The following is a 26,786-nucleotide window of genomic DNA, read 5'->3' as shown; positions in this document are numbered from 1 at the left end:
TACAGTATAGTACAGCGGCATGCTGTACGGCACTAAACTTACTGCTCAGTACCTGGCAGCACTGTCGTTTGTATCTGGTTCATAACTGGTGTTTTACTGCACATACTTTCTCCTCAAAACTGCAAGAGCAGGCGACCGTGCTGGTAAGTTTTTATGGGGAATGCAGCGACTGAAGTGCCTGTTGAGAAACCACCACAGCTTGCACAGCGTCAGAAAGTTCTGACACAAGACGACGTTACAAAATAGTGCTTCGAACGTCATGAAAATGTTGGACTATTTCTGCCCACAGCTCAGTCACATAATTTATCTTCAGACAAAAATGTAGCCAGTTAATTTCTAATGTTCCAAAGTTGCTATTTTAAGCTGGAGCTGCCAAATGTGATCACGTTATGTTAGAAGCTAATCATTTATGCAAATACCTAGGTAATAAAAAAATTAGGACCAAAGCTATTCCTGATACAAATAATTTGGCAAAGGGACAGGACAGTTATTGAAGTCCTATTTGCACTAGAAAGCAGTATTACTTTCACAGTGCAAGAATGAGAAAAGTGAAAAAAACTTAGGAGAGCTATTTTAGAGCACAAACGGTAATAACTGTATTAGCATAAGTGTAATTACACTGATAGAGCTACTTCTGCGACAATGATCTTAAAAGTATAACCCAAAGAGCTTACTGAGAAATTTTATGTAGAGAACATACACCCGTGTAAACTGCCTACTTCGTCTTTGTTTACCTGAATTGAATAATATAAGATACAGCTTTCCCTTTCCCTATATATTTCAATTTGGTTTCTATGTCTTCAGTGTTATCTCATGCTTTATATAGTTTAGAGAACCAGAGTTTGCCTGAAAAATGAGATTTTTCAAAAACTTCCAGCTGCATCAAAGAAAGCAGACAGTCTCTGCACAAGCATCTCTGCTCAGCTCTGCCAACCAAATCTAATCTTCACATGTTACCCCGTCCCTGGGCACCTGCAGAGCGAGGGCTGCCCACAGCGACCAGCCCCAGGCTTCCTTCAATGGAAACCCCCTGCCCACCAGTGCAGGGCTGGGACCACGTCACCCATTCCTCCTGTGACCCGAGCTAGACACCCAGGCTCCCAGAGATTAAGTGAAACCATTTGTGCCATCTGCCCTTCCACAGAGCAGTCGGGCTTCCCAGCACTTGAGACCTAAAACCACGATGTTTCGCTCAGCTTTACATAAATCAGTAGATATCAATACTGTTCACATGCCGTAGAATGAATCCTAAGGGGAAAGTCCTCCTTTTATACATTTTGTGGGAAAATTTCTTGTTGGCTTTAGATCTGTTTAAGGGCACAGGATCCATTCCTGTAAGCCGCAAGTACGGCATCTCCCCTACTGTCATCAAGTGGCCTATTCACAAAACGGTACCACATCAGACTTTAAGTTTTACTTTAACAATTAAGGTAGAATACTCATGTGAAAAGGAAACATTTTCCCAGACAATGTTCTATTCTGCACTTGTACATATACTGCAGAACTAAGCTTTCCTTTGGGGAATCATCTGGGCTGCAAATTAAGTTTAATTTTATAATCCTCTCCCCTTCTCCCATCCCTTAACTAGTTGTGGTTTTGCACTAACATAGTGCCCAAAGCCCTGAAAAAACAAAGGCAGGGTGGCGGGGGGGTCACTACTATGTTGGAGGATATACGAGTACATCCTAAGAAGCAGCTCCAATCCCAAAGAAAATGCTTCTTAAACTGACAGATAAAAGACATACGACAAAGTTCTCCCAGGACCATTTTCCTGAAGTCCATTTGGGACGTTCTGAGCAAATCTACTCAGGCTTTTCCAGGTATACAAGTTTCCCCTGCCTGTATTTTCAACAAGTTAGGTGCTTGCCACCCAACCAGAAATTACATAGCTGCAGTAATGTACCGCTACAGGATTGATACATCTTGCCTCTCAACAGGTCTCGTTAGTCAGAGCTCAGTACAATGCTATCTGTGGGCTCAGAGATCAGCGTTAGCACTATCTTGTCTCGACCAGGCTCTGACAGCAGACACAGGAAGTTCATAGTTCATCTCAACTGCAGAACACCACACAGATGTAACGCAGCCCACGGGGTCATACGAACATCATGGCAAAACTGGAGTCTCAATACAGAACTTCCAAATCTCAGGGCAAATCCTGATCAGATGAACACCCTACTTTCCACTGTTTCAAAAGCTGCAGGTGTGGAAGGGGAAGAGGCTGAGACAATGGGCCTTCACATAGCAAGAAACAATACAAACAAACATGAAATAGATGACGGAAAGGCTGCAGGACAAAGGGTAACGCCATTTGGAATTTGCTCCTCAAAGGTTTTGCAGCCAGACCACACATAGATCCAGATGACTGGAAAAAAGAAACATCATTCTACAGGTGTCTTTTAGAGAGGCAGTGTCACATTGGGAAGTGTAAAATGTGGAGTTCACATTTTTATTGGACATGTAAAACTAAATTCTTGCTTTCTGAGCCAGGATAAAGAACAGCGTGTGTGCATGAGTCATAAAAAAAATGAAAACCTAAGCAGCAACACCAGATTTAGGAAACAGTTTTGTTTACTTTATTGTCAGCAACCCGCCAGCCTGGGTAAGAGCTGGTGCAAGTGTGTGTCTGTTATACATATGCTCACAAATGGTATTAGAAATTAAATACAAAGGAAGCTGCTTTCAGAAGATTAAAAGTAATTGTAACCAATACATTGTCTCTCTGCTCCCCTCGGGCAGGTCTTTATTCTTCCCAATTTTTTTCTATTTTCAAACTTCAAAAAAAAAAATAAAAATCAGAACTTTTACTCACTGTACAATCAGAACAGTATTTTGGGAATATTTCAAAGAATGAATTTATGATACTGACTACATGGGAAAAAAAAAAACCACCAAACCCCTAAGGAATCAAATTTTCTATTTAATTAGGCCTACCCACGTGAATGAGACTACTTATGTCCGCATACGCTTGCAGAATCAACGCCATGAAAACTGACAAAATCCTACAGAAGGCTGTAGGCTTGACCGTAGGCACGACTGAGGCTGTCATGCAAGTATTTTCTTGCACAATGATGCCATTCCATGCACTTATCAGTACTGTCCTGCTGATTTTTGTTTGAAAACAGATTTACTGAAGAAAATACTGTCTTCCCTTCCAGCTAACAGTGTAAGAATGGACTGCTGCCCCTGGCGTGCAATATTTTTCCATGTAGCTTCAGGTGCATTTTCAGTGTCTAGTTTACCTCATTGCAAGTATCACTTGAAACTAAATTAATGGAGGAAAGAAGGCATGTTCAAATGGTCCATTCTGAAAAAGATATCTACAAAGCAAGTGACACTGTGCTTTTCTGCAAAACTAAGGTCATACGGAGTCACATTTCTCAACAGGCCTTAAAACTTCACTTACGTATTGGCATGCACTAGCAGATTGTGTCTGTGCAGAAGAAATGAAAACTCTGCCTCCCTGGGTGATGACAGAAATGCGAGCCAGACTTCAACCATTCTTCAGGGTTAGAGAATGCTGGTTATCTCCGGAAAGGTGACAGATATTAATACTTTTCCTTCTGATGAGAATTGGGTCATCACAAACTGTTACCTCTCACCTGGAGACACTACTTACTGCCACCATCATGTTTATCACATCTGGCATGAGCTCAAATCATAATAAAAATATTTCTCCATTATAAATTGCCATAGCAATTGTTAGAGAGACACTATCAGCTACAAATTAACTATAATTCCTTCAAACTTTTTCAAGCAATTTAAGTTTCAGATGCTTGCACCTCATGGTGGTGCTATTTTTGCATCTTCTCCTCTAAATAACAAGTTTTGCTACTGTAGAAGTACTCTGTTTATGTTTCACAGGGAAAGTAAGAGACTCTTCTAGGGAAACACAAACTTGAGTATACAAGTGTTATCAAAAGCATGATCTACATAAAAAAGAACACAATTAAAGCATTTCTTTATCTTCTCATATCTTGCCACTGCAAGGTTTTATGTTTTCAGCTGATACAGGAGCACAGCTGTCAAGCACAGCAAGCTCCACACAATTTATATTGGAAATTTTTCCTGATGCTAGGAGGTTGCAGGAGAACGACTTCATTAATTCCAGTTTTGGGTTCAAACAGACACTCCAGAGAACAACATAAACACAACTACTCATGACAAGTGTTGCTCCAGCATTTCACACACACACACACGAGCCCAAAGCTAGACTGGAACCTGCCCATCGAGTTTGCGATATAAACGGACTCCTGGAAATGTAATCACTTCCTTAATTATCTTTTCTTGGGGAAAGTAACTATAGACAAAGCAGTAATTTATAAATACTCCAAGACATGTCAGATAGAAGCTTTGAGGAGGGAACTGGAGACTAAGAATGTGAATCACAGTTTATGATCAAACTCAAAACACATGCATCTGCCTGAAAGAACGTGTGACAGCATGTACGCAGTGTGCTTACACACACAAGAGCGACAGAGAGGGAGGAAGAAGAGTCCATCTAGTAAAGACCATGGCAACAGCTGCCCCATTCTCTCTATTATCCTGCAACAGCACATCAGCACTTGCGGGCACTCGCGGCAGAGGAAAACAAGAGAGTCCAATTTTCAGCTTCCAACAGGTAATTTTAAATAGCAGTCAGCAAAACTGAAAAATTTAAGCAATCAGGAAAGTCATTCTGACATTTTTTTTCCTTTTGAACCCTTTAGCCTTCTGTGGTGGGCCTTGGCATGGCTTCAGATACCGAGAGCAGGTCTCGCTTTCTGCACACAGCCAACAGTCCCATTTCTAAAAACGGAAAATACCGAGGGTTTGCACATCACTTTCCAAGTCATGAGAAGTCACTGCTGCCTCTTTAAGGGTAGATGCATATCAAGCCCTGCTCCTGCAGGACAGCAGGCTCTGCACAAACAGGCTCTTCTGGCAGACACATGACTTCCTCTGGCAGTTCTGGTGGGCAGAACTTGGAACGATTGCCAAATCCAATGACCAGCAAATCCTGAGCTGGCTGAAAACAACCCACAAAGACTGCACTCCAGAGCAAACAAGATGAAAAAGCCACATTAAAAAAGACTGGATTTTATGCAAGTGCTGATGCTTCAAAGTGCTAACAAAGAAAAGAGGGGGAAAAGAGTTGTGAGGGCCCTTAAAGCAATGGAGGTTGGGGTGGCTGTTGGTTTCTTTGTGTTTTAAAGACATGGCAATGCAGTGTCCATCAATCAAGGCAATTAGGACATCAGTGTCATTTTAGTGGACTAGCTGCATGGGAGTTGCAGCTTTCAGTAGACATGGCATGATCCCAGAAAGACATTGAACGATTACAATTTCTGCAGAGCACGCTGTCAGTATCTTTAAGGTTTTATAAGGTCTGTTGTATGCTTCACTTCGCGCTCAGTTCAATGGTCCAGCAGCCTGGACAGGGCTCTTGGACGGGGCTGTGGGGACAGGAATGACAGCAGTCTGTGAAACCACCCTGGTGAGCCAGTGGAGCTACCACAGGCTGCGGGCAGGCTTTGGAAAATACCCAGGGTCAAAAGATCCATGTGATGAGGAACTACTGCTTTCCAAGCAACAAATACAGGGTGTTCCTGGAGTACATCTGCCACGGCGTCGCTCACAACTTGACTCTGAGACCTCACTGGCACGGAGCACCGCTGGAAGTAGTAATTCATCTGGGCTTCCCATTCTTGGTTTTCTGATGTGGGCCCTTTCCCTTGCTCTTACAAGTGGTGTGCAAAACACTGTGAAAAAAGATTATGATAAAAAGTAGCAGTCAACCTTAAGCCTGACAGAGACGTTTGCAGGTGGCCAGACTCATTTTCTGCTGCTACTCTGTAGGTCCTGTTCTGGTTGGACTTATAACGCTGTCTCTGAATGACTTAGAGACACAGACCATCAAGGAACAAGCAGTAACAGGGTGAAAGCGATCAAGCTCTTCAAGAAATGGAGGCTGGTGTGGCTGTTAGTTTGTTTGGTTTTTTAAAGAGATGGCATCAGGTTCATCTTGATGGGCTCAGCGTAACAGGAGAGCTGGCCTGCATGTATGAGGTTGAAGCCAACCAAGCGTTGTGGAAAATCTGAATATTACATACCCATCCAGACCCAGTGACAGTATTTTAAAATGTCCACAGTGGCCCACAAAAATATGCACTACAAAAGTAAATACCTCTTCTTGGTAATGTCAGACCAGGAAAGATCTACAGCCCCACTGAAGCTGGGGAAGCTGGTGTGAGGAAAGCATGGCATACATGGCCGCAGCAAAACTCCAAAGTCAAGCAGAGGAACGTGGGGCAAGAACCTCCCAAGTGGCAGAAGGCACTCCCCAAACTACTCTGGTGTCTGTCAACTCCCAATACTGAACTGGCTGGCTACACAATTCAGAGTGTCAAGCTCCAAGTGACAATCTCCCGAAAGACACTCTCTTGTTGGTTGACCCATGAAACTGGATGAGATCAGCCCAGACTTTCACCAGACCTTTCCCACATTGTAGTCTTCTTTTTAAGGTTTACCTTCTCACATTTGAAACCAGATCCTTGGCCACCAAGTTACTGGTCCTCTCATCTGAAGTCTCACCTCAGACTTCTCCATCCCCAGAAAGACTAAGCATCTCCACTGCTTCCATCTCCTCTCCATCCCCAGACAGACTGGACAGCAACACAGCAGCCCGCATCATTCCGCTCTCAAGCCGTCTCACTATACGTAGTTCGTGCCACTCCTGGTTCAAAAAAGTGCCACTTGTGAGTCTGCTGTTGTAGTTAGACATCCATTACTGCTGCCAAGCAGAGGTGGTCAGAAAGTGAAGAGGCAGAACAGCAAGATATCTTCGCAACGTTCAGATCTGGTCTCTACCTTGGCAGAGGCACAGGCATGGTGCTTTGTTTTATCTTTGAAGGCTTCTTCTAAAGCAGCAACCATTTTTCTGCAAAACAAAGGCCTTTGGCCTACCAGCAGTACCAAACATGCCCGAGTGCAGCAGCCTAGGCTTCCCACCGTACCGCAGCAAACAAGCAGAGGGCAGATGCAATGCAGCCTGGCAAACCAAGCAACATGTCTTTTATTTCCCAGCCTGACCCTGTGCCACGTATTCTGGTCAGCTCACCAGAGACATCAAATTTGTACAGCCAAGTGATTTGGCAGTGCACAGATCCAATATTAACGTTAGTGAAGTCTGTGGTCTTACTCAGAAGTTTAATCTCACAGAAGTAACGAACTCTTTATTCTTGAGCCTCTTATTTTAGTATGAGTTTAGGACTGCATAGGATAATGATCCAATTATTTTAATTTGGATTATTAAGCCCAAGATGCAGGGTGCTTCAAAAATTGAAATCAAACTAGTCTGTCTTACCAGTTTTAGAGCACTTGGTCAAGCTGACACTGAGCTCAGCACTAAAAGGCCACAACAGAAAAAGAAGCTGACCTTATTTCCACTGTACGTGAGATCCTAAAGTCTGAGAAAACAGCCTTAGTGGACATTTGATTGGTACTAAATGGAAACTTGTTTTAATAAATGCACTTTTAGAGGAAGAAATAAACAAAATGTAATCAAACAAACAACTGGGTAACAAAACCCTCACTAACTCCAGCCGCCAAATAACAAACCTTGAATCCCCTTCCTGCCTGCTGTCGGCACAGGACCTGCAGGTCCCCTCTGACCATGGCTCTGGTGCAGCAGGTCAGCATGTTTAAACCACGCTCAGAAAGTGGCCCCTTTATCACAGCTGTATCTCAAGGCTGTCCCCAGACCCCTGGATGCCTGAGCATGAAACAAAACATTTTTCCCTGACATAGCCTTGGGGAAGGCTGTTGTGGTGGTAAACGTTTGAAAACAGTTAAAATGAACACACTGGGAAATACAGTGAATCAGGTTTTCATCACCTTCATTGTCCAGATCTTCATAGTCCTAAAGTACAAAACCATTGTGACACGGAAGAATCATCCCAAATTCAGGATGTACTGCAAAGATCAGGATGTAGAAGTACATTATCAAGTGACTGTTTCAGATTCTTTCCTGGTCCCATTTTTACAACGTAGAGGATCTCTTCACAAAGTACTTAAATATTGGATTTAAGTAATTTTTCCCATTATTTTATGACTTTTAGGTAGGTTGGCTCAGGAACCCAAGATACATCACTAGCAATTATAATTAGGCTGCTCCACGGGAACTAGCAGGCATGTTAGTAACAGGTTTGCTCTCAAAGGAAAATATTTTTTATTGTGAAATTGTTGCCAAGTAACACTGATTAAACAGCGGGGAAAAAGTCTGACGAACTATTACGGCCTCAGTGGCATTACTCAAAATTGTAAAAATAAAGATGAGTCCTTGATTTTCCTGCTTTCATTTCACATAACACTTGTCAAACATCTGTATCAGGCATAACATCTTAAAGCTATTGAGGATGAGGATGTCAACAAAAACAATAGTGAATCCATTGCCAGGAACTCTGATTCCATGTATTCACATGTATTCAATCTTAAGTACTCACATGAGATTAATTTTATATGCCCTTGCTCCCCCTTTAGCTATTTCAATGGTGGCTGAGTGCCTGAAGCAGATCAGGGAAATTCAACTGACAGGTATAATAAAAGAATCTTCCAGTAATTTAGGACTTGCTAATATACCTAAGGAGTGACTTTCATCTAAAAATAATTTTTACATTTTTTTTTATACACATTTTTCTGGTGCAAATCTCTAGAGTTCCCAAGTGCAACCACACACAACAATTCTTTCTCATAACAGAAGAAGCAGCTTCATGAGAAAGCAAGTACCTCCTTTCTAAAATCTGGTAAAGTGAAGCAGTGAAGATACCCAAAACTGAAGAGAAACTTATTGTAAGAGTTCGGTAGTTCCTGGCTTTCAGCTGAAACCCAGATCAGTACGGAAATGCACACATCCACTCACTTCCCCAGGAATATTTGATCAAATAAAACAAACAAAAAAGGCTTGCATTTTTCATGCCAAGTTCAATATAAACACTTGTGGCTATTACATGCACCCGTATTCTATTTCCTATGATAAAGCATGGCCAATATGAATTGTAATAGAAGAAATTTCTAAGAAATACCTGAAAAAGATTGAAACTTTTGGGGTTCTTACTTGAAGAAAGTGTCTTCACAGTCTCAACAAAGAAGATGTCACCCCAACAGGGATTAACGAAGTAAAATACAAACAAATTCCTTGAAGATCACAGATGCGATTACAGCATTTTACGATATGACCTTACATTTACCAGATTTCAGACTTAACCTGAAAGTGCTAAATTACTGATTTAGTTTTGCAAAGTTTGTTCAGAATACATAATCCCATACATTTCCAGTCCACCTATTTTTTTCCCTGTTTACAAGGAACAAAAAGCACCCAAACCATACTAATCTTTACAGAAAAGCCTGTGTGTGTTACAGGAGGAACACATGCGCCTGCCATGCCCTCCCCCCACATCAGCCACCCCTCCTATGTTTAAATTTGCAAATGCTTGCTGTCTGTATATTCTACACAAGTGTCAAAATAAGTTAAATTAATGCATACATGTATGTTGCATATTTATGAGAACCAGGATAACTGCACAAGTATGTTTAATGCATGAGCTCTCCAAGGAATTTGCTAGGGGAAGTTTACACTCCTCCCAGCAAGTAAGGAATGTGTAATTTAGCGGCATCCAGCACAGGGCAGGTTAAAAACAAAACAAAACCCGACCTCCTCCCCCAAAGCAAGCCTTCACTCAAAGATTTTCAGATCTTGCATTCCATGTCATGAGAGCTTCAGCCAACCTCTGAATGAATGCGTGATTTATTTTAAACATGCTTTCAAGGCTGCTGAATCTAGCTAACGTACTGTCAAACAAAAATACTGGTTTTATTCTGGAGTATACTGGAAATACTGTATGACAAACAAATCTCTACCTTTGCTATCAGCATTTGCAGGCAACAGGAAATACCTCAGCTGGTAAATCAAACTGAAGTAACTTGAGGTGATGGGTACATTCTACTTTTAAGACAAAAGGCCACTTGGTTTTCACAATAATGGAAAAGATAACATTTGCTCTGCTTTGTTTTCCGAGTCTGATCCTATAAGTGAAATCCTATCTTTCCAAGTTGTTTACACTCTTTTGCTCGACACAGTCGCCAGCAAGCCTTGCTCCAGCTTCCTGTGCATTTTTAGCGCAGCCACCTCCATGGCTGAGACTGGAAACTGGCTGGGAGATGGGAGAAGGGCTACAAATTGTGAAATACATTCTGTGCCCTACCCTTTTGTATACCGCAGAAGTACACAGAAAAGACAGCTTGGGGCAAACTGCTTTCTTACCGTAAGCACGTTAGAGGAGGCACAACCAGACTCTTTCTGCTAGACAGCAACTATTTTTATTCAAAGCCCAATATTTAAATCTTCAATTGTTCTGTCAAGACGATTAGACAGTAGTGGCACAGCCTGCAACCTTGTGCATGTGTGACTGTAGCTCATGTTGCGTGTGCACACACAACAGTGCAGAAGCTGCACTGTTACACAATTAGTGGTAGAAGCATCGAACCAGAGGGAAATTTGGTTTTATGCAAATGTGCGCTTTGCAGTTGATTCATTCGGGTCTCTCAGGAGGTACAAGATCCAGCTGTAGCCTGCTTCATCCCACCCCCGGGAACACTTTAGTAACTAAGAAGTTACAAGTTCCCGCTATACCACATCCCCACAACGAGGGCACTCTTCTGCCCACTTCCATCAAAAGTTGTGATTACCTCTTGAGATCTACCCGTCATAACAAATTCGTCTGTGTCTTGTCAATGGATTTAAAGGTTGCTGGGTGATGAGAATCACAGCAGAATCACATAAGGCTTAGTTTTCATAAGAAAACTATATTACACCAAAAGAAAAGAAAAGAAAAAAAAAAGAAGAAAAAGAGATTTCAACTACAATTTGGTTTTCATGCCCAGAGAACTGATTGTACCTACACTTTTTTCAGGCATACACAGTGTACTCATCAGCCTGATAACCTTGTGCCTGACAAACTATAGAAGGCTTTAAAAAAAAAAAAACCACACCAACAAAACAAACAAACAAAAAAAACTCTATTCCTCATTCCCAGCCCCACAGAAAAAAAAAAGTGTAATTTTTCTGCTCATTTTGTGACAGCTGAACTGAAGAAGACTTCACTTTTTTGATTAAGGGCAGCCAATAAGATGCCTACTGAAAAAACAGTGAATAACCTTTTCATCATACAGTAGTCATTTCAGACAGTGTATATAGTGAAAATGAACACAACAGCCGAAGTTTCATGGATGCATACAATCCACATTGAGATGAACGCACCACAAACCCAACAAGGCTGCTATTGAAGTCAGTGGAAAGGCTTTGATCATGGCCAAGACTATATGCCTTTATTTAAATCACTATAAAAGACTCCACTTAAAAGTTCTTTCAGCACAGATTTAGACCCTCTTTTTCTAAGCTTCCGCCTACTAGATCATCATCTTTGTTCTCTCATTACAAATGCTGCTAATTGTGTACATGCATGTTGCTCTCACAGGACACAGTACTAAGGATTTGTGTGTTTAATACTGTAAGAACATGAACTAAGAAGCTCAGCTGTCATGGCATTCAATGTTTTCTTTTCACTTCGGCACTGTGTTTTGATGTGTTTGAGAGTAAACAACAGTACTGCACAACTTAACATCAAAAATTTTCTTCTTGTGCTGTTGCTTTCAGAGCAGCTCAAGTTCTTGCCAGGCCCTCCGAGTGCAACGCACATAAATAAGTAATTGGACTGTACTTAAGTACTACCATAGTCAGCAACACTTGCTTTCCGTACAGCAGTCCCCCCTCAGTGAAGCGTTCAGGATGTATTACAGGGGTAAAAGAATCTGAACTTAAATATTTGTTTATAGCGGTCATGGCAGGGATCCAAAGGTATTCATGTTAATTTACAACACATTTAGGTAAACGATCTGCTTTTGAAGACAGCCAATTCTGTAAAGGCCTCTTGTAGATCTAAATCTGTTTCTTATTTCCTTTGCCCACCCCGCCACCTTTTTAAAGTATACTTCATGGTTGTGAAAGGCGATGGAGAGTGGCTGGCTATGGAAGCGGTTTACTCATGTGACACGCAAAGCATTGGTGGACGGTATCCACACCAATTGCACTTGCTTCTTTGTAGTCTTTCTGGTCACAATTCAGAAATAACTTTATTCAGGACATTAATGTAGAACAATCCCATTTTCAGACACACTTGTAGCCAGGCATCTGGACGAAAAGCAATTTCACCTTTACCTCTCTTTCATGATGGCCAAGACCCTCCTCGGGATTTCTGAGATTGAGGACATGCACCTCCTGCGGCAGGCCTGTGGTGCCTCGGCTTGCACAGCCAGATAAGACTGTAAAACTCTCCAGTAAGGCATGGACTGGGTGCGAACTGTTAACAGGCAATAAGACACATTCACTCCTAGGCACAGGACCTGCAGAGGAAGACAAGAGATGCACATCATTTGGAGAAAAAAAAGCAATACATAGATTACACCTGTCAAATAATGATCATCCTTTTGGTCACAAAACCCACAGGAACACAAACACAGGCTTCATGTTCATTATCCACAAAGACATTTATTTCTGTTGCTCTTTTAAGTTCTCCTAAATATGCTAACTCGTTCGTTCATTTCTCTCTGAAAGTCTAAATTTAAAGTATGAATTCCAAAACTGAAGGTAGTCTTGTCTTTACCAGGGAGGAAATGAAGGATAAAAGAGAAAAAAAGCCCCCCCAAAAAAACCCAAAGCAAAAAAAACAAATTAGTGGTAGGAGGAACTGGTTCATCTTAGATATGAATTATTTGTTTATGTCAAACATTGTTATCTCCTAGCATTGAAAAATGCAACCATGTATATACAACAATGGAAAGTTAATCTCTAGTATAAAGTAATTACATCAGGAAGGATTTGGGTGAGTTGGATTTGTTGCTTTTGAAGCAGCGCTGATTTATAGTGAACGTCGTTCAAATACATTGTACAAAACAGCAGGCATCTGTCACATGATAAAATGAAATGTTTGTTTACTGAGTCTATTTTGTGTCTGACAGCAATTATCTACACTGATAACAGCTATCTAGTCCAAAACAGAGTGTACGCCCTTTCAAATAATCACCACAGCATGATGTAGTGCCATACTCTTATATAGTACGTGAGACAGCGTGATGTGATGTAGCAAGATAGCACAAAAGCCGAAACATACAGAGCAGTTTACATTTAAACTATATCTCAGGAAACTAAAGCAAGACAAATATTTATGAAAAGCAGCCCTGCTTTTCCAAAATGGCTCAAACCCATCCCCGACCATAACAGATACAGTATGGTTTTGATTCAGAAGGTCACAGGAGAATGTCAATTGACTTAACCCCTAATTTGCACCAAAGTCACTCAGATAAGAATCAGACTCACACGAACCAGTTGGTTCAGAGGCTGCAAGGCATAAGAAAAATATAAGCTAGGAGTATGATTTTTTTTTTTTCCCAGATAGCGTCCATCTGCAATTGAAGTAAAATGCTTTTTTCGAAAAGAGTTCAAAATGAAAGAAAATCCTCAACTGATCAAATGGCAGAGCTCTGTCTGGTCTTGTCAAGTCTACATCCAGCTCTTGTAGCACTAGAGTTCATTTGACTTCGGTGTACACATATGTTTAATTATATAAGCAATGACCTACACTTTGCTGGTTAAAAAGACAGTTCACCCAAGATACAGTTAGCAGCTGGCCATGTAGAAGTCAGAGAGCCCATCTTAAAACAGGCTTTATCTGGAAAAAGCAAAGCCCCCAAGCACAGGGAGATTTCCGCAGTGCCTGGGGCCGTGCGTGCCTTGTCCTGCCAAAGGGGCCGCTCCTGAAACCCACCGGTGCATAGCACATACCCTGCCAGCTCCCACAGAACAGCAGTATTTGTTAAAGGCAATGCTCAAGGCGTAAATTACGCATGCCTGTGCCTGGGGTACAGAGGATAAACAAACTTTCTGCTCTCTAATTGAGGAGCTTGGTAGAAGCACTGACCACCAGCTTGGAGGATTTGAGGTTTATTTGGCTGTCTTTTTTTATCAATTCCTTTTTAAGAATACACATGGAAAATGGGACCACTCCAAGCAATGACAGTTTAAAAAAAAAATTATCTATGAAAAAGTTGCCCTCTGTAACAGTTGAAGAAATATTTAGAATTTGTAACAATAACACAACAAGCACAGAGGGCTCATTTTCCTGATGTGCAAGTGCAGATCAGAGAACTTAACTAATCAATTAGCCCAGCCACTGATGTGCAAGTCCTGCAGCAGACCGCCTTATACAACCTGCACAAAAAGCATTTCTAAACTCCACAAGCACTTCTTGGGCCGGGGAACAAACTGAGAGCCAAGAAGCACCTTCGTTGAATTGTTTCTTGCAGACCTGAATGGAGCTGACTCAGACTCATAGAATGGTTTGTGTTGGAAGGGACCTTAAAGATCACCTAGTTCCCACCCCCCTGCCATGGGCAGGGACACCTCCCACTAGACCAGGTTGCTCAAAGCCCCATCCAGCCTGGCCTTGAAAACTTCCAGGGATGGGCCATCCACAACTTCCCTGGGCAACCTGTTCCAGTGCCTCAAGGTGCAAGACTCCAAACAAGACAGAAATAGAGTTGCTGACAAAAATGTGTGCTTTCCTTAGTAAAGGTTCAGGAGAAAGAGCTAATACCTTCCTCCCAGCAGATGGATGGATTCCCTTGTGAACACCCGTTTCCATGCAGTACATCTACCAGTCCCCCTTTCCAGCCTTCTTCTGGTCTTTATACTGTACATATTTGCCACATTAGAGGAGAAGACACCTGGATTTTCCCTTCACTTCCTACACGGACTCATCCACACAAAGACAACAGTGACTGGTATGTTCAGGCTGTCTGTAACTGCCTCCCTCACTGGCACCTCAAGCGCACATGAAGAAAGCCCTTCTCTCAGGGCCCTCTGTTCTGCCCAACGTACAAGATGGAAATACGCCCAGAGGGAGCCGAAGTTCCCATCCTGGATAACCACGGGCAGCTGAGGTTATCTGTACAGTGAAGGGCAGACGGAGGCATGCCTGCCCTGCCTGCCCGCCATCCCAGCTAACATGGGCCGCACCTCCTGCCAAAACTCCATCACACTGCTGGCAGCAAGCCTGCTTGCCTGCACCAGTCTCAAGCAGGGCTTCTTAAGCAGGGCTTACTGGTGTAGGTCTGCTCTTACACCAGTACAGCTGCGTGGCATCCAGACACGCGCTGGTTTGTGCCCCACGAGCCTGGGGCACACCACTATCAGCTCTGTTTTGAAGGAAGGGGTGCACAGAGTTGTTCTGAGCTGCTCAGTGTAAGAAACCAAGGTTTTGGGGGAGTTACTGCATCCGGTAGAGATGCTTTCAGACCAACATCCATGACTGACTGAGATATAGCCCTTGAAATTTGAACGGAAGATCAGGGTATCTACTGGAGGGTGGCTCTGCTGCAAGTCAGACCACATATGCTGTAAGACTGCCCACACACGGTGGTGGGGTAAATAACAGAAGGATTATTCCAGATGTGGCATTTTTGCCAGAGTTTCACATAGGTGCTGTATAGCTGTGTCCCAGGCCCATACTACCCTTCCTAGGAACTCAAGACTCTCCTGAACATTACTTCTCTTAATTGCGCTGGCAGTACCAATACCCGTGCGTTTTCATGCACTGAAATCCGCATATTTGCCTGACCACTGAAGTGGGCGTAGTGCCATGCCCAGCATACGCCTGCATGTCTGGAGCTACTGCCAAGTGAAAGGAAAACTTACTTCTAGGTCACAAAGTCCACTGATGCTCAGCCTGTACGTGGCACAAGACAGTTCTTTCTGCCACCTTCTCTCCATTTATGCTGTATTTTAGTCTACTCTTACCCTGCATGCACCCCAGCACCGCCTGAGCTATTCGCTAAACATTCATTAACAGTTCTTTCCAGCACTTCCTACCACACCTGCAGATCTGTCCCAGTCGGAGAGAGGAAGGTGCCACTCCGAGGCACTGTCACTCCGATGGGAGCAGTGAGAGGTCTCTCCTCTTTCCAGATCCTCTGTGCTCGCCTTTCTTGGCTCCCTCACAGACCCCTCCCGCTTATCTTCCATCCCTCCTGCCACCTTCCTCTGACTGGAAAGCTAGTTACTTCCCTAAATCCCACAAAGTGCATATTTACCACTCAAAAAAAACCAAACAGAAAGCCCTTTCTGTGACACTACTAATCTGATAGTTTATCACCTCTGTGCCACCTGTTTGAGTTTGAAAGCCAACATGACACCACAGCCTCATCCTGCCCGGGCTTTACTGTTCCGGGGCTCTGCCCTGCACAAATGCCAGGACCAGGCTCACCAGCTTCCCCCCCAAGCCCCACACCCCGTTCCTGCCAACCTCCCCTGCATCAGCAACACCGACACCCTGCCAAAATTCACTGTCATCACTGCTTAAGGGCCAGTTCATCCAATTAACGCATCAAGATTGCCTCATCAGCTTCCAGCACATACAGATACTCTCTTGGATCTCATCCCCATTAAACTGGCACTTAAAGAGTCAAAAGTATCTTCCAGTTTATACATCCTAGTGCAGCTACGAGCCTTTAGTCCCTTCTCTGCTGAGCAGGTCGCTGCGCACGCACAGCCATCCTTGGGCTTTTGTCTAACTGTGGACCATGAATCCATTTAACCTTGTTAGTAAATCCTGGCTCTTACCACAATCAAATTTTAGTTGCTTAATGCCTGCAAAGCCTTTTGAAGATGGAACGCAGGTTATTACATATGTGTTTTACGACGGCAAATGTTTAGTGAATTTAGAATTCTAGAGAATCGTTTAGTATTGCATTATTTTCCACTTCCAATTAATAAGAATATTTTAAAGGAAATCTTAATGCAGACCCAGCCTTGTTTAATACTAACATCTGGAACATATTCAACACAATTTCAACATTCTTGTTTCCCATATCATCCATGCTACTAATGAGTAACATGTGTTCTGCTGTAAATGGAAGTACGACACTAAGGGGGTTAATACAACAACCCAAGACCAACTCATAACTGTGATGGATTTTATTCAAATAGTAAAGGCTAATATACTTTCTGTTGTATTTCCATGGAGATTTCTACAGTGTTGTCAGCTGAAAATTGTGACCAGCTCCTGCAAATTGCGTGAATCTGTGCTGGGGGCTCCACAGCAAGTTAGCATGGTTCCCGTACGCCACGCCAGAGGATACAAGCCACACCAATGGGATATAACACTCCTAGGAAGGAGGGCAGATTTATTCTAATTGATTTTTGAATGAGGAAATGACACAAATCTAGTCATTATACATAAAGACAAAAATTCAAAACCCAGACTTGAGGAACACCAGGGATCTCTGTGCTGTCAGGTACAAAGTAATATAAATTACTGCAGATCCTGCTAGAATTCATCACTTTATACACTCAAAAGCAAGTCTTAGAGGAGGCTGACTATCCAAGCAGAAACTTCATTATGCCCAAATGGCAGACTTTCACGGAAGTTCTTTTGGAGAAGGTTAATTTAAGGGCATTTGTTTCATCAGCTAGTGACAATGATGACTGGAACAAGAAGGAAGAAAAGAGACAGGATCCTGAAACCTACTTTTGAATGACAGTAGGGTTCTGTAAAACAACAGGAGGGGAAGCCATTTTCTCTTCAACTGAAAAGCTTAAGATCCACTGTGGAGCACTTGAGCAGACTTAGTAATAACCTCTTCCTACAACATTCACCACTCACTTCTAAAGATACAAGCACATGGGTGAAGGGCCACTGCTCCACGTGGAGAAATTGTTACCATCTACACAAACTTCTTATAAAGGGTTTCTCACCAAAGAATTTATACCAAAAAAACCCCTATACTCAAGAATTGAAGCAAAGAAGAATCTACAGAGAGAAGTGATGCCTGCCACTCAAAGAGAAACTGTAAGTCGTTACTAATTACTATGGGTGGCTCTGTAACAACGATTACTAAATTCCCTCCTGCACACCCCTTCACAGATGGCCACCTGGGAAGACAAATTCCTGGTGATTCAAATGGCGTAGAAGATAATGGACAACCTTCACCATTAATTCAAAGAGCAGCTTTTGCTACAGATGATCATGAAAAAAAACAGCTTCACACTCCTAAGCAAGCACTTGAGTGCTCAGGATCAGTCAATTCTGGCAAGCAGCCTTAAGTTCTGAGAGATGGAAAAGACAAGATGAGATGGTAGGAAATATCACAGCTGCCTTGTGATGAGAGGCTGTGGCATAGAGGAAACTGCAGCATTTCACCTCATAGAAAAGGAGAAGCATTTCCACCACGAACACCAACAACAAGGAGCCGGACTGTCCAAGACTCTTCCCAGATTACGCAATTTTCCTCTCCGAGTAAGTGTGACCACCATAAGGAAGATGCAGGGGAGAGAAGCAAGATACTGCAAGGAAGATTTGTACGTTGGATCTTAATACTGGCCAGTAGGAAGACTAAAGTAGAAGATTATTGTCCAAAGCATTTTATATTTGTATATATCTACTGCTGGTTCATTTTTGTGTCTTCCACACTGTTGGGCTGGGGAGGGGAGCGTTACGGTTCTCTTGTTCTATACAGCTCGTGGCAGCAGTTCCAACTCTGATGAAACACAGGACACAATGCTGGATGATACTACTGCTCAGCTGCTGTGATTTTGGTAAGGAGGAGGGAGAAATTAAGTGACAAACAAAACCTTGGTGTGTTTCAGTATCACTTTTCTGCTTTAGTACTTATTCAGAAATGCATGGGAGTAACAACAGTGGTAGATTTGCTCTGACAAAAAATTCCTGGATACTTTAATGTTAAAGAAATAAATTTTAAAGCATGGGGGTTGGGTTTTTTTTAGTTAGTTTTTATTTACACTGGTGCACCTAGTAATTTCACCCTAAGTTTCAAAAACTAGCATTTACATAGGATATGCTCAATATTGTAATAAAAGGTTTAAGGGGAAGAAGAAAAGGGCTGGGGAATAAGAAAAAAGAAATAACCTTACAGTATTAAATAAATTTTGTTCTAATTTGGATATTCTCTCCTTTCTATAATTTTTATGTGCTTTCCTGATACCAGGAAAAAGCCCCAAAGTTAGGCAATTTTATAATATGTCCCAACACTAAATTATGACCTTATTTTACTATTGCTACTACATATTAGGTCTTACAAGCTTTTCCTCATGCAACTATGGACTGCGTTGAAATGCAGCAGATATCTCCCTTCAATAAGACTATTTACATAAACTAGGAGTTCCCCCAGGAAAAATGTTTTAAAACTTTTTAAAAGCAGACATTTTCCACATTTGTTGAATAACTCTGATTAAGAGATTGTTCAATCACTGCGCCACAATCACTGGCCGGCATCAATGAATTTAGAGCAGATTCTACTTTAGCAGAAGGAAGAGCAGACAGCAGAGCCCTTGTCAACTCCAATCAGAGCAGGACTGAAATTGAGTAAATGTTCATGGAAGCCCTTGAACGCATTTTAGGGCTTTGGCAGAAATGGACAGAAGAAGCAAAACAGTCCATGAGAAAACAATATGTAAAGAAAAGCAAGTGGGAGCACATGACAAAAAGGAGACAGAAGCATTGTACTGAAAACATAAACACAGCATAGCTGTTGTACACGGAGCTGGGTACGTTTCCCTTCATACCCTTAGTTTTCAGGGAGTTCCTTTACCACCACATCTAGCACAGGCTTCTTGTCAGCAAGAAAAGAGTATTCTTCATGGTGGAACTACTTTTGGCTGAATTACCACAGGGGCAAGGAAGAGAGGTTTAAAATTACAGGGGAAAGGATTCTTGGATGTGGACTGATTTTGGCTATTTTAAAAAAACAGATCAAGCCAAACAAACAAAACACCCAAAATCTCAGACTCCACATATATCTATTAGAAATGAGCGAGCTATAAAACTTAAACTAAGAAGAAGGAAAATATACATCCTCAAGCAATATTCAGTACAGATGGCAAGACTTGGTTGTAGAAGGAGTTAAAACACACAAGCTGTCCTAACGAAAAACATGTGCTTAGGCAAAAACACAGCAGAGGTTCCCCATTCCAGTGCTCAAAGCCCACTAATCTTCAGCAACCCCATGACACCATCCCTGCTCCTTCCCCCTTTCTCCAAGGAAAAAAATCCCACCCCTGTCCTCTGGAACTACGCATTAACCTACATACTTCTCCTTTATGCTGGTTTCTACTATTAATGCTACGTGGAATCAGACCCTTGCTCTATGTGCTCTCGATCCCCAGCTATCAACCCCCCATGAATTCCCATTCCATTATCATCAACTCTGCCCAGAACCTATTCCACGCCTGCGCCAAACTATTCAGATGTTTCAATATATTAGATTACATTTAATCTGCAATGTTTTTTGATCATTTATTTTCTGCAGTCTTTTTAGACATTTGTTATGCATACTAAAGTCTATCTAGCATCTCCTGCCTGCCCACTGGGAATCATTCAGACCTATGGATGACATGCCCCAGACCTTTTTTGGATTGCTGTTATGTTTGGTACAAACTCCCGCTGCCGGTTTCTCCTTCTAAACAAAATAACCGTTTATGCCTCTGTAGAGGATGTGTTGCAAAATACCCATTCCCACTGCTCCTAGCTATTGGTACAAGCACGAGGTTTATCTCATCTGTTTAGCAGAGATGATCTAACCTCAAGTGTTGCCTGCACACATCTCATTTTTTTTTTCCATGTGGGATAAAATTCAAATTACATTTTGAAAGCACAAATGCTTTCTTCTGCTTTCTTAAAGAATAAGTTTCTACTGATGTTTTGTCCTTATCAGGATGCAAAATTGATGCAAATTCAATTGGAAAAAATTAACCATCAAATAAAACTCAACTTCTGTAGCAATGTACTGTTACTTGGAAATTATTAATTATACCTGCACCATCCATTTTATGAAAAAATGTAAATAAGAAAGTCACATTCTTTCATTATACAGCAAAACTCATTTCGATACCTAAGCAAGCAAGGCAAAGCTAGGCAGTGTCAGTCAGTTAGTATCTTGTTTAACAAAAGAAGCTCCAGCTGTCTTGTTTATACACCTATTAAGCTAATAAAACAGAAAAGGCAATGAATGAAAAACCTGTTTGGTTTAACATCCGCTCAGCACAATTTTAAGACATCGTTATGCATGAGGCATAATCTTAGAAAACAAACATCTGTACCTGGAAAACAAAGAAGTCTTTCAAAGCAGATGTACTGTTCCACAGAGCTACATTTTACGTAACCTCTGCTGCACTTCTTTCTGACCAAAAGTACTGTCAGAGCCCTACCTGCCCTTGAGGTCTGCAGCAAAATGCTGCTTACAGGAACTCTTCTCCAGTATTTTTCCATGGCTAAACGTGCACACTCATCCATACATGTGCGCTCGCCCTCTCCCCCACCCTCCCCATCCCTTCTCCCAAGTGGGTATTTGGAAAACACTCTACAAGCATAAGAGCATCTTTTTAATCTGTATAAACAGAACAGCATTAACGTGTTGACTTTCATTTAAATAAACCCAGAAAGCACAACTTTTGTTTTCCATGCCAAAGAAAACAAAGTCGTCCACCAACGTTTCAGAAAGGGTTGCTGAGTTTTTCCTGTTGTTATACCAAATAGTAGAAAACAGAAGTTTCCAACCATTGGTCTAAAATTCAAATGTAGGTGATCCTCTTGCCTAAATCTCAGGTCCCATGGAGCACCTATCCTTTTTTAAACAGTGGCCAACATTACTCAGACTGAGGGCTTCCCCCCAGGACATGGCTGTATTTCAGAAATGCCTGACTTCCACCACAAACTTGTATGAAGACTGTAAAAGAATTATTTCAGATAATTAGCAGTACCTAAAACGCAAGTAATTGTCGTGCCTTAACAGCCATAATGGAAGAACCAAAGGTAGCATTCAGTTTTCACCACCGTTAATGGATAAAGTAGCCTTGCACAAAGAGGAAGAAATGAACAAACACAAACTGTTCCTAACATTCCTTGTTCATTATTCCAAACAATATTCAAGCTTTTTGTTGTGAAAGTCTCTTTTCCCCAGAGATAGCCCATAAATTGTCTCTGATTTATCCCTCTTTACGGTAGAAAGGATAGGAAGTTGCATGGAAACAATGAATGGAAGTGCACTTTTTATCAGACAACACAGGAAGCATTCTGCTTGGTTTCATGAGAGCTCCGTATTGGGGCCAAAAGGGAAAAAAAAAAGCCTAAAAAATTAAATGCCTGCTTAGAGCAAAAATAACTAAAACAGGTTTCAAAACCATTGTATTTTTAATAAATCAGTATTGAAACTCCTCAGACCATCCTACCCACACTACTGCTGTTACTGTACTCCTGAAAATGAGTAAATTAGAGATGACACAGAAGGAAATTCCAGACTTCATAAAATCAGTTTCAGGAGGCGAAGAGAGAGAACCATACTTACTTTCACGATCAGCCGCACAGGAATTCATGCATCATCAAAGAGCGTGCACAAAACACACGTGTAAACACAGATCAGACCTCAGCAGCCTGTGCATATCTAAGAAAACAAGTCTTCTGAGTCTCTCTCTCTCTCAACAAAATGTTACCTATTTAAATTGCAAACGTACACTTCAGTTCTTTGCATACTCATGGGTGCTCTTGAAAGTGCTGCTACAAGTTCTAATGATTTTCGAACCAACACAGAAAGCATTGGTATCCCATCTCAGGCAGCCTCAATAGGTAGAGATAAAGGTACCACAATGCAGAGTAATAGTAAGATTATAGAACATAGTCACTAGATTGGGAGCAGGGATAGGAATTTTGGTTTAGGTGGATTTTGTTGTTGGTTTTTTTTTTTTTTCTTTCTTTCTTAAAATTCAGTTCAGAATTATTTAGAATCATAGAATCATTTAGGTTGGAAAAGACCCTTGGGATCATCGAGTCCAACCATCAACTCCACTCTACAAAGTTCTCCCTTACACCATATCCCTTAACGCCACATCTAAACGACTCTTAAACACATCCAGGGATGGTGACTCCACCACCTCCCTGGGCAGCCTATTCCAGTGCCTGACCACTCTTTCTGTGAAGAATTTTTTCCTAATGTCCAGCCTAAACCTACCCTGCTGCAGCTTGAAGCCATTCCCTCTTGTTCTATCGCTAACTACCTGTGAGAAGAGACCAGCACCAACCTCTCTACAATGGCCTTTCAAGTAGTTGTAGAGCGCGATGAGGTCTCCCCTCAGCCTCCTCTTCCTCAAACTAAACAGTCCCAGCTCCTTCAATCGCTCCTCGTATCCTCCTCATTTAAAAATAAGAAAATCCTATGGCAGTTTTTCAGAAACACAAGTAGCTGTCACATGCCTGATCCCCACTGACTTCCAACTGGACCTACATACACAGCCATCTTTTGCCCAAAACCACATGGTGCCATATTGGTTGTCCCAGGGGCACTACCATGCAGTGGAAAGAGTTGATATCCACAGTCTCATCTCACAGCCAATGAGAGCAACCTCAAGGAGATCAGGAGATATTAAAGGTGCCTCATGTTAACTGATTCAGGGTGCATACCAACCACAGATTTGATAGCTACTCTTGCAATTTAGAAAATTTTATAATCGCTGTCAGTGAAACCATTAGATACTCCACAAACATTTCTAAACAATTACAGTATTACAGGCTCCTACAAACCATTAACAGATTTTCCTTTAATTCATAACATTAGCATCATTTTTGATAGGTCATCCAAGCTCCAAAACAGAAGTGCAGTCAAAGTTTTCTTTTTTATTTATTTTATTCAGTCCCAAATTGGTTCCTTTTCTTCATATAGATAGAGACGTTGAACTTACAGGGGCTCTGTCTCTGCCTTTTTTTTCCTCTATGCGCTTCCTTTCCACAGCTCTCCTAAGTTTCCTTGTAATTTGTTTTCTGTCCAACCCTTATTATTCCATTAAACTGTTCCTATGTAGTCCGCTCAGCTTCACCAGCACTTGTCATTCACTGCATCTACAAACAAAGCGCTCTTCTTTTCAGTAAGATGTCTTGCCTTTATCTGTCAATTGGATTATTGGCAGGTCACTCTTCAGTCTTCAGAGAGGAAATAATTAATTTTGGATGTTGGTGCATATGGATGCATGCACATCTGGAAAGAGAGGTGATTTCCTTTCAAAAATATCTTGGTTTTGACAGACACAGAGATGCAGAGTACCAGACGGTGCAGCTTTCAGCTCAACAGCAACTTGCACGCAATCTTCTTCTGCTTTAACTTCACTACTATGCCGGGGGCACATGGGAGACTCACCACGCATGTCTGAAGAGCAGGCTAGCAGCCACCACCTCTAATCTCTGGCCAGTCCTGAACCACATGGACCCTGCTTGCAACACCAGGCAGTCAGTGAAAAGCAGATGGAGAGGGCTTTTTGGTTTGGGTTCTTTACCCCCTGCTTTGGTTTTGCCTGTCAGAAGCCCTTCTGTGCTGATGTATAGGTGCTTCACTCAAGCATGAAATTTAATAAGCCTTCCCCTCCCTAATCTCAGCTAGCAGGTCAGGAACATCACTTTATACTAAAAAAGGGAACATTTGCTCAGTGCTGAATGTCAGGACGATCTGATAAACACACCGCTGGCCGCGGAGTTGGAACAAGGGTGGCGGCTTTGAAACGCATGATTCACATGCTGCCAGCCAGCCCGGGACACGCTGGGGCTGCCTTTCCCACCTCCTCAGCTGCAAAGAGACTGAAAGTGCTCATCAGTGGACCGGCTTCTTCATAAAATGAAGAAATGAGGCTCTGTTACTCGGGCTTCCAGTTGCAGCAGTTGGCAACTGCTCGTCTCAGTCCCATCAAACGCAGCGGACCACAGAAGCAGCAAAAGCCAAAGGGAAGGAAACAGTCTTGGGGGAAGATAGCTCCATAAGCAAAAGAGTACCAGCCCTTTCCTAATTAAAAATAACAAGATTACAAGTTCAATTGAAGGCTGAATTCCTGTAGCTGACCCTTTAAGGATGAGTTCACTACCACTAAACGTCTCACTGTACAAACCTTGAGAACTGATCCGTGTCAAGTGCTTAAGCAAAATAAATCTTCCCTCCCCAAAACATTTAAAGTTTCGGTTTTGTCTTGAAAAATGTAAAAAAAAATTATACAAAATAAGAAAGTAAAAAAAGCCAAAAAATACTGTACTGTACTGTGCAGCCCCCACTCAGTTAACCAACTCTGTTCAGCCTCTGTTGTAGGATCTGCAAGGAAGTCAATTCTGGAATACGCCTTGCTATGGGTTTTCTCTTCAGACTTGTGAAATTTATTATCCCATTCGCTTTTAACTAGGAAAGACCCTGTGCCCAAAATCGTTCAAAGTTCTGTGCCTAAAGGAGAGGAGGAAACACCAGGTTGGCCCCAGTGCTGAGGAATGCTTATGAAGTCCGTGATCTCTCCTGAACTCAGGGACGGCATCCCCTTGCACAGGGGAATAGTGTCCACACTCCCCCAGTTGAAAGCCATAAAGCTAAATACTGGCAAATGTTTGTCCAAGTTCATCAAGGTACATCAGACAAGTTGGCTGGACTGGGCTGATGCTGGAGATAGCTCAAGCCACAGCTGAATCTCCAACAAGGGCCATAAACAGCAGATCGCTGGTCCTAGAACTGTGGTCCACGGGTCACTGATGGCTAAGTGCTCTGTGTAACCACGTTTTCTGTAAACCAGATTAAATTAAAAAGTTGATGGATAAGATGCATGGCAGTCCTTGCAAAAATCTGAGGGTTGACTACGCACCTAAGTATTACTGCAGAAGACAAAAAAATCCCCACACTTCTGAGTCACTATGAACAGAAATCAATCACAACAGCCTTCAGTCAGCACCAAAAATAAAAAAAAGTTTCACCGATTAAGCAGATAAAAATATTTGGAGAGCACTTGGTGTTAAGCAAAGGGACAGAAATTAGCGCAATGTCTAGCAGGCCACGGACAGCCCAAATACAGCGCATCCCACCTGCCATCAGGTTTTTCAATAACGTAGCTTGAAAAAATTTTACTTGAGTACCTTTCCCCCTGCTTTTTATTTAAACACAAAACGATCACCCAAAGTCAATCTTTATTCTGTCTCAAAATTTCCCCTCTATTTCATTTAAAGTAATAGTATACCAAAAATCCAAACACACAGGAAAAACTTGGGGAACAAAGAAAATACATGCAGACACACTCTAGAGTAACGTGAGCAGCTGACCTAATTTAGGCTTTTAGAAGTGTTTATATTCACTATTTCCATATATGCCAATTATTTCTCAAAAATCTCTCCCATTATAACATTTTTGTTTAAAATAATAAGAAATCATTTATGATGTTAGTTTTCAAGCTTCTTGGTAAACATATACATTATATTATAAATCCCATATAGACCTGAGTACCTCAAGCTAAATAATAAGCTTATATAATATGTTAATACAGATCCACAGGCATCTGCCTATGTTTTATAAACAGTGTCAAATGACATATTGTATAACAAGACAAAAAAAAAAGAGAGTCTTCTAAAGTCCACGTGCTAGGACCTTTAAAACATTATTTAAAATACTTATTACCAAATATTCAAATCCCTGCCATGTGACAAATTCAACTACAAAATGACTTTACCCCTCAAGGCAGGCAAATAATTGCCAAAATAAAAAAGCAAGGGCTACTGAAGCTTTCAGATGCATTTTCTGTTTAAAACAGACGGATCGTTACAGCAGAGATACAAACTGTCTTTAAGTTATCACGGGAAGAGGCATTACCCATGCAGTTTACCATTGCAAGCGAATCCCCACAG

General features: G+C 41.8%; 1 protein-coding gene across 2 annotated transcripts in view; it reads right to left on the bottom strand.

Moving 5' to 3' along the window:
- TGFBR3 (transforming growth factor beta receptor 3) overlaps positions 1–26,786 on the bottom strand; it is a 121,188-nt gene that overhangs the window by 57,407 nt on the left and 36,995 nt on the right. For both annotated transcript variants that reach the window (XM_074596862.1, XM_074596863.1), the window contains exon 3: positions 12,251–12,435. In XM_074596862.1, the coding sequence (XP_074452963.1) occupies positions 12,251–12,435 (185 nt within the window). The remainder of the gene's footprint in view (positions 1–12,250; positions 12,436–26,786) is intronic.

This window comes from Larus michahellis, chromosome 8, assembly GCF_964199755.1.
Source record: "Larus michahellis chromosome 8, bLarMic1.1, whole genome shotgun sequence".
Classification (NCBI taxonomy): Eukaryota; Metazoa; Chordata; class Aves; order Charadriiformes; family Laridae; genus Larus; species Larus michahellis.
This window is presented reverse-complemented; position numbering and strand designations above follow the sequence as displayed.